This window comes from Anoplopoma fimbria, chromosome 22 (assembly GCF_027596085.1).
Source record: "Anoplopoma fimbria isolate UVic2021 breed Golden Eagle Sablefish chromosome 22, Afim_UVic_2022, whole genome shotgun sequence".
Lineage (NCBI taxonomy): Eukaryota > Metazoa > Chordata > Actinopteri > Perciformes > Anoplopomatidae > Anoplopoma > Anoplopoma fimbria.
The window spans coordinates 13,512,956-13,525,459 of NC_072470.1; the positions used below are offsets into that span (position 1 = coordinate 13,512,956).

The window sequence follows — 12,504 nt, forward strand, 5'->3', positions numbered from 1 at the left end:
ATTCCACCCAGTGTAAACATCATACAGCTTCAATATAATATTGTAACAAGAAGATACATAATCTGCTGGATATGAAACATTAAGATAGCTTTGGAAAAATTAAGAAACATGTTTTTTGTGAAAAACAAATAGTTTCATTTACTATTTTGTAATTTTATTATGTTTTCTGTACACATGGCATCTATAGCACTTTTTCCCATTCTGGGAGAGGGATGTCAAATGTGGTACAGATAGTAAAGCCTTCTGAGGCCACCTTGTGATACTGAGCAATAGAAATAAAATGGAATGAATTGATTCATACATGGGGAACATGCATACTGAACATCTCACTGTGTCATCTTCTAACAAAGTGCTTTTGTGCTGTCAGGATACCCACTTCTAGCCTCATTCACCTTGATAACAGACACTCACATCCGTACACATTGTACATACCCGTGCTGCTCTGCCAGTAAACATGAACCCGGAGCTGTCCATCCTGGTAGAATGGTGTCCCAACATCCAGACTGGGAACTGTGGGGTTTCTTGGAGCAGTAATGGTGGCTATAAAACAGACAGAATATAATTAAAACTGTATGTGTGGGGGTTGGCCTGTTGAAGCAACACATACGAATATGAGAAAGAAACAGTAGCTCATAGAGAGCTGAAGTCCTTCCATCACTTCCTGTCCAGGCTCTGTTCAAACAGCTCAATGCAATCTCTATGAGTAATCTAACATGCTCACTAATATCCCAGAATGGTTTGGCATGAGGCATAAACAAAGAGCAGCTTTATTTGATATTATTTGATGTACATTTTTGGGCATTTCCTTTCAAACTCAAGGTTTTTAAATACCGTTGGTTGATTAAGATGTTCACAGAAGCTCCATTATCTATAGCATGTCCTCGAAACTGACAACGGTTCCTCCCTGAGGAGCATGAATGTGCTAAAAAAATTTTTTTGTTGAAATGGACATTTGGAATGATGGTGCTAAAGGGAAGCTCAAGTGGCCAACAAAACTAATCGGATTTGTCATTTGGAAACCTTGAAGATCAAGCATATTTCATAGTAGTCTATTCAATGCTGGTGAGACACTTGTCATGATCAAATCATTCTCTGGGGACCATGAATATCTATGCCAACTTTTATGGTAATTGGGCCATGAAGTTGTTGAGATATCTTATGTAACTATACCAAATGTTTAAAAAAAAAATGCATACTTTTTATTTTAAGAAAGGAAGACCTTGAAATTTGATTTAAAGGTAATCATTTGTTTTTGCTACGTGACGCTGAAAAGTTTGTGTGTAGAATTGTAATGTTGTGTGAAGCTCTGAGATACCACGGATCAAAGATGTAACATCCCAGCAGGACAAAGTCTCTCCCAAATGTCCTCTTTTTCCTTTTCTTCTTAAAGCACCATAAGTGTTAGATAAAATCAAAAGGAAACATTTACTGCGGAATGCTGACCACTTCAACCTGTTCCATAAAAACATTGATAAAGAAGTATAAATCCTTGCAGCAGACACAAAGATAAGTTTTCTTTTTTTCCTTTACATTAGAACAAGATTATTAATTTGAAATTCTATATGCCAAAGAGTCCTTTTTGATTATGTATAAAGACATACTGCGCTGTGTGGAGAAGTGGAGGACGGCACGGGGCCCTTTGAGCGGAGTTTGTCCCCAATAGGACACAGCCTGGACCTCCACACTGTAGCTGCTGTTAGACCGCATGCTGTCCAGCTCCACCTGGGTCTGCACACACACACACACACACACACACACAAAAGTAAACAAAAAAGCTTTATTAATACAGCAAAATGAAACAATATCTAAAATATAAACCAAAAATGACCGTGATATAAAGCAGCTGATGCGAGCTGGCAAATGACATGATGACTTCCATGGCTTCATCCCGATCTGAAAACACACTTTTTGGAGGATTTTAGCAGTAGTGCATTTTTATCTGGATACTACAGTTATCTGATGGCCTGGAGTGGTAGACAGGCAAGGTTCCTCTCTGGAACAGCCTGACCTGGGGGATGAAATGCTGTTGGAAGTGTCTTTTTGGCACCTATTGGTCGTATATTTTGGCAATAGGCCGAATGGGGTCAATGTGAAGACATCAGTGATATGCAGCAGAGTACTGATGGTTTTGCCTTTAGTCCTCCTTGAAGTGTGGCATACAGGTTGGTGAGCGCTTTGCACTTGTATAAATGTGATCTGACCTTACTTGTCCTCCTCTGTTGACTGCACTTGTATAAATGTGATCTGACCTTACTTGTCCTCCTCTGGCTGAAGCCTTCACAGCCACTGCCTGAGCTGCAGGGTCTGGCGGACGGTACCAGAGGCTCCTGCTTACTGTCTAATAGTAGGGGTCTTTCTCATTTGCCAATCTTTTGATGACTTCCTGATTCCTTGCTCCTGGCTCCTCCGGCTTGAAACTTAGAAATCAAACTCAGCGCTTCATCTTGAAGGACATCTCAATTAATAAATGCATTTCGAGTAGCAAGGATCGAGGATCAAGGGGGCTTGCCAGAGATCCCTCAACCCCTAGATATATGTACTATTGCTAGTGGCATACAAGGACAGTTATCATATTATACTTAAATGAGACAAATCTAGAAACATTGATTTCTACCTTTATCTTCCCCATTGGTCTGAGTCTGAAATCAGACTAAACCTGATTTATTCATACACAGATTTTCTTAAAATTCGGTTAATATATTTAAGAAAAAGGTTTAAGAACTACCATCCTGATTTGCATTTGTATAGCTCATTGCATTTTCTTATCCATGTCAAAGCCTCCCTTGGAATTTCCTGGGAGATTTCTTTGCTACCTATCCTTTAATCTGAACTTCCATGGCAATTTACAGCCACTTATTGAAGAAAATCACCCTTTTCTTGCTCTCACACACACACACACACACACACACACACACACACACACACACACACACACACACACACACACACACACACACAATAAGGTGAGCAGGCACATACACACAAAGCAAAGTTTAGACAATACAAGAATAGAACAAGAGAATCAAGCTTACTGTTTTCATATTAAAATATTGTTCCCATCTGCAATCTTTGTCTTTCAAAGGAGTAAAAATATTAATGAAATCTTCATTGCTTGTAGCTGTTAAGTTGCAATGCTAAGCAGGACTTTTATTTCAGTGACATCATACACCTGCAAATACAACCCCGTATTTCTCACATCTTATAAATACCAACGCCTGGTCACGTGAGTCGTTAGTCAGTGAAGTTAAGTTAACATCAACCATGCTCTTTTGCTAAACATAACTAAGTGGCTTTGTTGCATAATCCTAGCTTCCTGTGAGGTTGGAAGTTTATTTTGAAAAGACATTATGCATGCGTGTAGAAGTGGAAACTGACATGCCATCCCTGGTATGTCCAACACTGACATGTAAAGGGGTACCCAGAGCCTCATAGTTTGAAGCTTCGGGCCAAGCGTCAGTATGGGACGAGTTGGGAGTGAGAATGTGTTGGCAAAAAACCGAAAGCTGGATGGAGAGTTGAGGGCCGTACGTAGACTATAGAAGAAGAGGATGTAGTCACCGTGACGTGACCCATTCGTCCGTGATCTGCTGTTTTAAAGCCTCAACTTCAGCTTTTTGGTTGTCGCCATCTTTTGTTTTGCAGTCACCATCTTAGCTTATGCAACTAGAAGTGGCATGAAAGAGTAGAGTTAAGTACAACTGAACACCGGATAAGACCTTTTTAGGTGACATAAAGGTTACAGTTCACTTTAACAAATTAAAAAAACGCACTGTGAAAGGGTTAAAGGTCTAAGAAGAAAACACAGACAACTCCCAAGCGACCCTTCAATGACAAGGTAGCTCGCCCTAAAGCATACTCTGCTTTATGGTGTATTTGACTCTAAATGGGCCATAACTTAGTAAATGAACATCATGCTGTACTGAAGAATTATTGAGAAGTAAGGACACTTTCTCACAGATTTCTGTACAATCACCTTTTTTGCAACCAGAGGAGTCGCCCCCTGCTGGGCGTTTGAAAGAATGCAAGTTTCAGGCACTTCCGCATTGGCTTCAGTTTTTACACTCAGATGTTGCTGGCTGGGGCAAAAGAAAGTTCTTCCAGTTGACAAGGAAACATACAGCATTGATAGAGTCCAGTCTGCCCGCCTCCAGAGGACCAGCGTCTGTCAGTATCCTCAGTGGATATGAGAAGAATCCTTCTTAGAGTGAATATGAGTAATGCTGCAGGAACTTATCACATCCCTGGTCGTGTGCTAAGAAGACAGCCACCATCTTCCCTCTACCTAAAACATCTGCAGTGTCTTGTTTAAACATTTACCACTCCTTTGAGGGACTGGTTTTCCAGCACATCAAAGACAACATCCCAGCCAGCTTAAACCGCCACCAGTTTGCATACAAAGCCAACGAATTCACATGACAAGACATGGCACACACATTCTGTCAGAGGACAGTTAGCATAAGATGAAGTCTGGATGGAAGTAGTGACCTAGGACATTCTCAGAGCACTGTAATATAAGTGTCAGTCTTCACCTCTCTGACTGACTTCCTCCTCTTGGTCAGGGATGAAGCAGAAGGATTTCCTACTGCAGTCCAGCTCCAGCTGACCTTGTAGTGGTGGACGGGAACATCCAGGTCAGCGGACATGCTCCACTGGAGCCAGGCCGACACCGCCCTGCCAGGGCCAAAGCTCATATTGGCCATTCTCAGCTCAGTGGGAGCCGGAGGATTGCAGGGGTCTGAGGGTGAGAGGATGTTAATATTCATAAACTTGCTACACAGAATAATATTACATACCATTGCGGAGATATATAGTATATGATGTTAATTCCACAAAACCATATAAATACTGAACTGGTTTTCTTTTGTGCTTTCTCAGACTGGATGCTAAAGTTACTCCCTGAAATTATATTACAGGAAAACCCTTTCAGGATTAAACATTTTCCATAGTTTTTTTTAATGAATTCAGAAAGGATCATGCAGTTTGATAGGGGCTTTATCAACACTGTATACACTTCGTTAATAAAATGTCAATAATGCAATCTAGATCTATGCATCTAGTGTACAAGAAAAGATAAAGTGAGATATAACTATTTGTCCTGAGGGAAACTATTGTGCAGCAGTTGCAATACAAACTTGGAAGCAAATATTAAATATAATAATAAGGTGCAAATCCAAAATATACGCAATGCCAGAAATATAAACAGATTAATGGTTAGGATCACAGATATGAATGAAAAATGGTATATACGTACCAAATCTTATATAAAGTACAGGTAATGTATATGGTAAGTTCAGAATGTTCATGATTATGTATTGCACGTAACTACTACTTCTATAATTGCATGTGAAATTCTATACCTAGGGTGAAAACCTTAGTATTAAACCAATAGTACATGAATTGCATGAAATACTACAGGATGCAAAAACTGTGCACTACTCCAGCATAAATATCACAGAATACAATGCGGTAATGACAACAATGTTCATAACACACAATGGTGCACAACTCTGTAACGTCAATGATGCTTCAATTAAGTATATTATTTCCCTTTGAAATGCGTAAACTATATTTCGAATAAGTTCAGACTTTATGATTCTGATAAATCATTGTTTGGTCACATGATGTTGGCCTGGGTTACCATGGTTATGCACCTCCAATTGGCAAGGAGGCTCTCAGGATGTGATCTGATAATTACAGCTCAGTTCTTCCAAAAAGATACAAATATTCCACTGTTTATTCACACAAAAGTATGTCGGAGGATAGTACACATACTGCAGGCCTGTTAAGACAGAAGCTTATTTTGAAAAGACTGTATGAATGTAACGACCGGAAATTGACACATTTTGCTGCCTTATGTAGGTAAATAAGTAGTATCTTCCTGTAAGATATCATATGAACCGTTCTATGTGGATATGTTGCATATTGAGTATGTAACTTATAGTTTACGATTTCAGTGGAAGCATATCACTTACTTATTAGTAAGGACTATCTTTTTCTGTCTGATTCACCAAAATGAAAAAAAGATGAAATGTGTTGTATATATATATGTATATATATATATATATATATACAGTATATATATTTGCATGGTCTCCGGCTTCCTCCCACACTCCAAAGACATGCAGCTAAGGTTAATTGATGACTCTAAATTGCCCGTAGGTGTGGATGTGAGCGTGAATGGTTGTCTGTCTATATATGACAGCCCTGTGATAGTCTGGTTACCTGACCAGGGTGAACCCTGCCTTCGCCCAATGACAGCTGAGATCTGGCTCCAGCCCCCCGTGACCCTTAACTGGATAAGTGGTTACGGAAGATGATGAATGGATTTGAAATCACTAAATAAAACTTAAACATGATACAATGATGTGAAGCCAATAGGAAACAATTGATTGATAGACAAAACATGAAATAAAAGAGAAAAAAGTATACCTCGGGGTCTGCAGAGACCCGAGTCTGGAGAACCAGGGTTAAGAAATACTTGTTTTCATGATTTTAGTGACTCAAGAACAAAGAAAACACTCACACACACACAGACTCACACAGACACGCACACACAGACGGTATGTCTGACCTCTGCTGGAGTGGATGTGTCTGCTGGGCGTGGTGAAACCTCTGGTCCCGTGGGTGTTGACAGCTGCCACACTGAACTGGTACCAGCGACCCGGCCGGATGTCGGAGAGCCTTGCTCCCTGCTCTGTGGTCTGTGATGAATCAGGGAGAGACTTTGGTTAAAGATAACTGAGAGCAAGACAATACATTAACCTACTGCTGTTTGGAAAAAAGATGTCTTCCTCTGGGTCTTAGACAATCTAAGAACAGAAAGTTGATTTTCAAACTCTACACAAACACATAAAAGGACCCCAGAATATTGGCAAAGACTTTGACATTTGGGCACTTTAAAACCAAAGTGCACCTAGTAAAAAATCATAGAGAAAAAAACATTTAAAAAGCATGTTCAGCAGTGGGACAGTCTCTGCCAAGTGTCAACTGGTTGAGTGGTGAGTTGATGAAGGCTCATGAATATTAATGTTGAGAAAAGTAACCCTTTTACCGCTGCACTGAAGTGTTGGGATGTTAAGAAAATGTTGAATTAGTGTGAGCAGACGGCCAACATAAGGCAAAAAAACGTGTTTTCAAATGTAGATGTTTGTGTAGAGGTACTGTAGTACACCAGCTTCAGGCGCTGGCGAATACGTTATGGAGTTATGGGTTCAACCTAAAACCTGACAGCGGTGTCAGTTTTACTGTGTCTTTCATCAAAAGCAAGGTGTGATTTAAGGTTTACAAATACACCTTCATCTTTTGATGTGATGTGCATGAGGTTGGCTCTATATCTCTCTGTCTATATAAATATTTTTTTTTCTTTTCCACAATCTAAAAATGTATTGTGGGAAATGTATTCTTCCCACAAACGACTGAGATCTTCTCGATTCATCCGTGCAGCATACCTAACTTTACCCTCAAAAACTTTTAAAGCACAATTACAAGGCACACTGCTGTCAACAGCCATTTCTGATTCTATTTGTGCCTCAGTCTCAGAGATTTATATGTTTTTATAGCTTAAAGTCTTCTAGAGCAGAACCTTGGAGTCATAAATCAGGAGAGACAAGCCAATTATTTTAAGTTTGGCCAGTTAGGAACTGCTTCACAATGAGTGCAGTTGTGAGTGCTTGATTATGTCGCCGGATTTTAATCAGATAAATCACCACCATACATTGGGTGCAGTGAACTAACCTGTGCCACCACCTGCCAGGAGGTCGCAGTGTCCTCGCTGGGCTGGATGCCAAGTTCCACCTCCTCTGCAGGATGTAGACCACAGGCTCTGCTGAGATGTTGAACCGGGAGAACCAACGCACCTCCAGCTGACCAGACGAGAGTTCTTCTAAGCCCAGCTCCTTCCTTGGCTTCAGCGGAGCACCTGGGAGACAAACATCATCCTGTTCTCAAACCATGAAATACACATCCTCCAAAAAGTAGAAAAGAATAAAACTGAGGGGAAGAAACATTTTAAGATCAATTATTTGAAAATAATAAATGATGTCAAGTTGAGTCCAAATGCAATCTGAATCAAATGACCCACCGTTTAAAAAGTAAATGAATGGTCATAACATGATTCAAATTGATTGGATGTTTCCGTTTATATAAAGAAAAAGGTCTGAAGTATTTTGGCTGAAAAATCCGAAAACAAGTAGTTTGAATAGCAAGAATACAAATGGTAGTAAGAGCATTTCCTTAATCACTGTTACTATTTAGAGCAGGCTCTTGGAAAATATTCTCACACTTAAAAAAAACACTAAAAAGTTTGAGAACCCCTGATGTATCGTATACGATTGTAGGTCAGAGGTGAAAAGGTCTGCAGAGATCAGAAGGTTTTGTAAAAAGCTCTATATCAGACTGTGAGTCAGCAAACTGATCCGATGTCAGATAGTCTTATTCTATATGCCTCCCAGATGCATCCGTCTTCTTTAATTCTCAGCACATATTGTCTGTGTCCTAGCATGGATGACATCAGGCTCTCTGTCAGGTCAGTCAGTGTCCCCTGGGGCTGTGGGGATTTACAGCTTTGCCCAGTGCGCCGGTGTGAGAAGACAATGAATTTCCCCACATCATTCCTCTCCTATCATGTGTGTTACCATCAGTGGGGCATGAACATTCTGCAGCAAGCTGACAGATCTCTGTTTCTCTGCTCTCTCTGATCCCTCTTCTGACAATGAAGGCCTAAGTAGGGCAAGCTCCACCTGACTCGGACTTACAGCAGCTGCACTTTGTTTGTTCCACCTGGAATTACCTCATACTTTTTGAGTACAGGCCCATGGGAGGCTGGGATGACTTCTTTTTAGGTTGACAAGACTCGTATAACAGTTTAACCCTCAAGAGGAATACTCTTGTCATCTCACAGGTTTTATCTATCATTCCAATTCTTCATGATTTCGCCAACAATTAGTTTCTAATGACGTTATATCACTCAGGAACCCCAGCCAAGAGCACCCAGTTGCAGCCGATGCACTTTTAACAGATACAACAGAACAAATAGATCAAATGTTTGCAGGGGTCATAATTAAAGTGATAAGCTATCAATAGAGAGTCTTCGCATGACAATGACGTTACTAAATATGTTTTATGAAGATAGAAGTTAACATTTGCGATCATGCTTGTTTCTTATGTAGTTTGTTGCTTGGGTCGGTAGGCCATATTATTATAGTAATTATAAGAGATTATTATTATAAATGATCAATCTGTCTTTACTAACAGGCCATTCTACTAGGCCCGGGTCACCTTCGAAATCAATTATCTAAGGGTATACTTTCTCTAGATGGCATTGCTCTGGCATCCAGCACTACCGTTAAGAACCTCCGAGTTATCTTTGACCAGGATCTGTCTTTTAACTCTTATATAAAACAGATCTCAAGGACAGCCTTTTTCATTTACGTAACATTGCGAAAATCAGTCACTTCCTGTCTCAAAGCATAAAAACTAGTTCATGCATTTGTTACCTCTAGACTAAATTACTGTAACTCCTTATTATCAGGCTGCTCTAATAAGTCTCTTAGATCTTTACAGTTGATCCAGAATGCTGCAGCACGTGTTCTAACAGAAACTAAGAAAAGAGATCATATTACTCCAGTATTAGCTTCTCTGCACTGGCTCCCTGTTAAATCAAGAATAGAATTACAAATCCTTCTCCTCACCTACAAAGCTCTAACTGGTCAGGCACCGTCTTATCTTAAGGAACTTATAGTTCCATATTACCCAACTAGAGAGCTGCGCTCCATCAATGCAGGGTTACTTGTGGTTCCTAGAGTATCTAAAAGTAGGATGGGAGCCAGAGCCTTCAGTTATCAGGCTCCTCTTCTGTGGAACCTGTTAAAGTTTTTTTAGGTCATTTTTCCTGAGCCTATATGAGGGTCCTGGGACAGAGGACAATTTGTTATTTTGGGCTCTATAAAATAAATTGAATTGAATAATAATCATTGTTTTATCACAGGCTGCACGGTGGTGTAGTGGCTAGCACTGTCACCTCACAGCAAGAGGGGCCAGGTTCTCCCTGTGACAGCGTGGTTTTCTGGGAGTTCTCCGGCTTCCTCCCACAGTCCAAAGACATGCAGCTTAGGTTAATTGATTACTCTAAACTGCCTGTAGTGTGAATGTGATCGTTCATGGTTGTCTGTCTCTATGTCTTTATCTGACAGCCCTGCGATAGTCTGGGGACCTGTCTATGGTGAACCCTGCTCCACCTCCACGACCGTAGAAAGAATAAGCCGTTATGTATGATGGATATAAAACATCTTCAAATTAAAGATAGTTAAAAAATCAATATGCTGGACTGGTGCAGTTATGGTAATATATATACCCATGGGAAAATCCCAGTGTACTGATGAGAGCTCTGATGGTCTGACTGCTCTTTTTTGTTCCTTAAGAACAAGGGAATATTTGCACTCTTTTATTTAGATGTCAAATCAGTGTTGATTGTGAATCTAGTTCACTGAAGCAATAAATTCTCCAGTGCGCTAACCCTATATTAACAGAGCTATACTCTACTGCCGCAGAGCCATGCAGGCTGTTCCTAGATGTACCAGGATGCATTGCCAGAATTTTTTTATTTTGCTTTGTCTGATAAATATTTATTATTATTATATTCCTTTATTGATCCCCATGGGGGAAATTCAAGTGTTGCAGCAGCTCAACTACACAGAAACAGATAATAAATACACATATTATACAATAAAATAAAAATAGAATAAAATAAAAAATAAGAATACAAAAAAAAAAAAAAATGCACAGTATATCCACATGGGGGGGGGGGGGGACTGGTCAGCATGATGACAGACTGTGGTCTCTGCTGTTGTTGTACAGTCTGATGGCAGTGGGCACAAATGAGCGTCTGAAGCGCTCCGTCCTGCTCTTTGATATAATAAGCAAATAAGCAGAACATACTCACACAGACTGAAAACGAAATGAAATACATCCGTACACCTTCTGTATTTAAGTTTATCTTTGTTAACTCATTTTCAAAGATATATATAATTCAAACTCAACGGAAACAAAATAAAACTCACTTAAACCCTTTAGCAATGTATTAGCCTTTCCACTGTTCTCAGAAATTCTGGTTTGGTCAGAATAAATAATTCTGCTTTAAATCATTGAAGCAGAATTATTCAGTTTCTGTTAGCATTGGAGGGCAATTTAAGCAAAAGGTCTGCTGCCGATGTTTGGTCTCTGCAGCTCATATTGGCTGAATATCCACCTCTAGCATATACACTGTAAAAGCTACACTGCAGGATGTACACTGGAAAAAGGTTTTGTGCAGCATTGCGCACAACAGATACCAAAGCTGAAGTAGTATTCCATATACCAAGTCAAGTCACTGATATATGGAAGAGAAACCTCCAACAAAATCTGAAAAAACGGTTTTGTAGCTGCGCACAAGAGGCAATGAGAACATAAGTAATAACTGCAGCTACGTTTTTCACACTATAGACCTAACTCGGATGGGTACATTTTCCTTTTAAGTACAATACTTGCCTTTGAGATGTATTGAGTAAAAGCATAAAGCAACATAAAATAGAAATACTGAAGTGAATTACAAGTCAATTTATATTTACAGTGCTAATTAAATGTACTTTGTTACATTCCACCACTGCAAATAGGTGAAAGACTTCTGCAGCAATAGTACTCAAAGATCTTGTCACTGGCTATCTGTACTTTGCATTGTAGTGCAACTAGAATAATAATAAAATACTTTCTCCACACAAAATGTTTCTGTTGGGCCAACTCTCCTGGCTCTACTTACCCTTGTAGAGGTCTTTGGGAGACTGGCAGGTGTGGCCACAGCCGTTGGAGCAGCATTTCTTCTGAGCTGAGCATTCACGGTCATGATCACAACTCTCCACACAGGCCGCTGCAAAGCCGCTGGCTCTTTCTGGAGGTGGACAACGGCCTTGCTTCACTGCCAACACTGACTGAAGGAACTCACAGCTGGTCACACACTCCCAGGGCTTCTTTGGAAACACCCGCTAGATGGGTCGGAGGAAGAGCGGTTAGTCTTAATATAAGAATTTTGTAAATTTAAATCTAACCGTAACACAATGAAAGTAAGGCAATATGTCAAGATCATCAAACTGTATCAAGATAAGAAAACAAATTAGTATGGGTGGTTTGAATCTTTAAAATGTGCTCCTCAAATTTCAAGGATAATACAATATCCATACATTACTTCAACTTTATTTGAATCATCACATTCTTGCCAATTCGCAATTGTTTTCTTGACAAATCCCAATCCAAATAGTTTTTTTTGCCCGATCCCGAAGCCTTTTGTTTTCTTGACTGATTAATTTTTCAGACTTTTTTTCAGTCAAAATGTAGTTACTGAGTCACCTCATCATTCCTCTCGTAACTCGTGTGTGTTACCATTAATGGGGACTGAACATACTGATGCAAGCTCACAAAATCTGTTTTCCTCAACTCCTGATCCATAAATCTGAACTATTAACAGTACATAAATGA

At 39.8% G+C, this 12,504-nt stretch overlaps 1 protein-coding gene across 1 annotated transcript in view; it reads right to left on the reverse strand.

Moving 5' to 3' along the window:
- Window positions 1-12,014, reverse strand: part of anos1a (anosmin 1a) — a gene marked incomplete at its 5' end in the record, with an annotated part of 19,094 nt that extends 7,080 nt beyond the window's left edge. The window contains 7 exon segments of the mRNA XM_054623470.1: window positions 429-540; window positions 1,602-1,728; window positions 4,530-4,735; window positions 6,572-6,701; window positions 7,735-7,787; window positions 7,790-7,918; window positions 11,792-12,014. Coding sequence (XP_054479445.1) covers window positions 429-540; window positions 1,602-1,728; window positions 4,530-4,735; window positions 6,572-6,701; window positions 7,735-7,787; window positions 7,790-7,918; window positions 11,792-12,014 — 980 coding nt within the window.
- Between the last annotated feature and the right edge of the window lie 490 nt (window positions 12,015-12,504).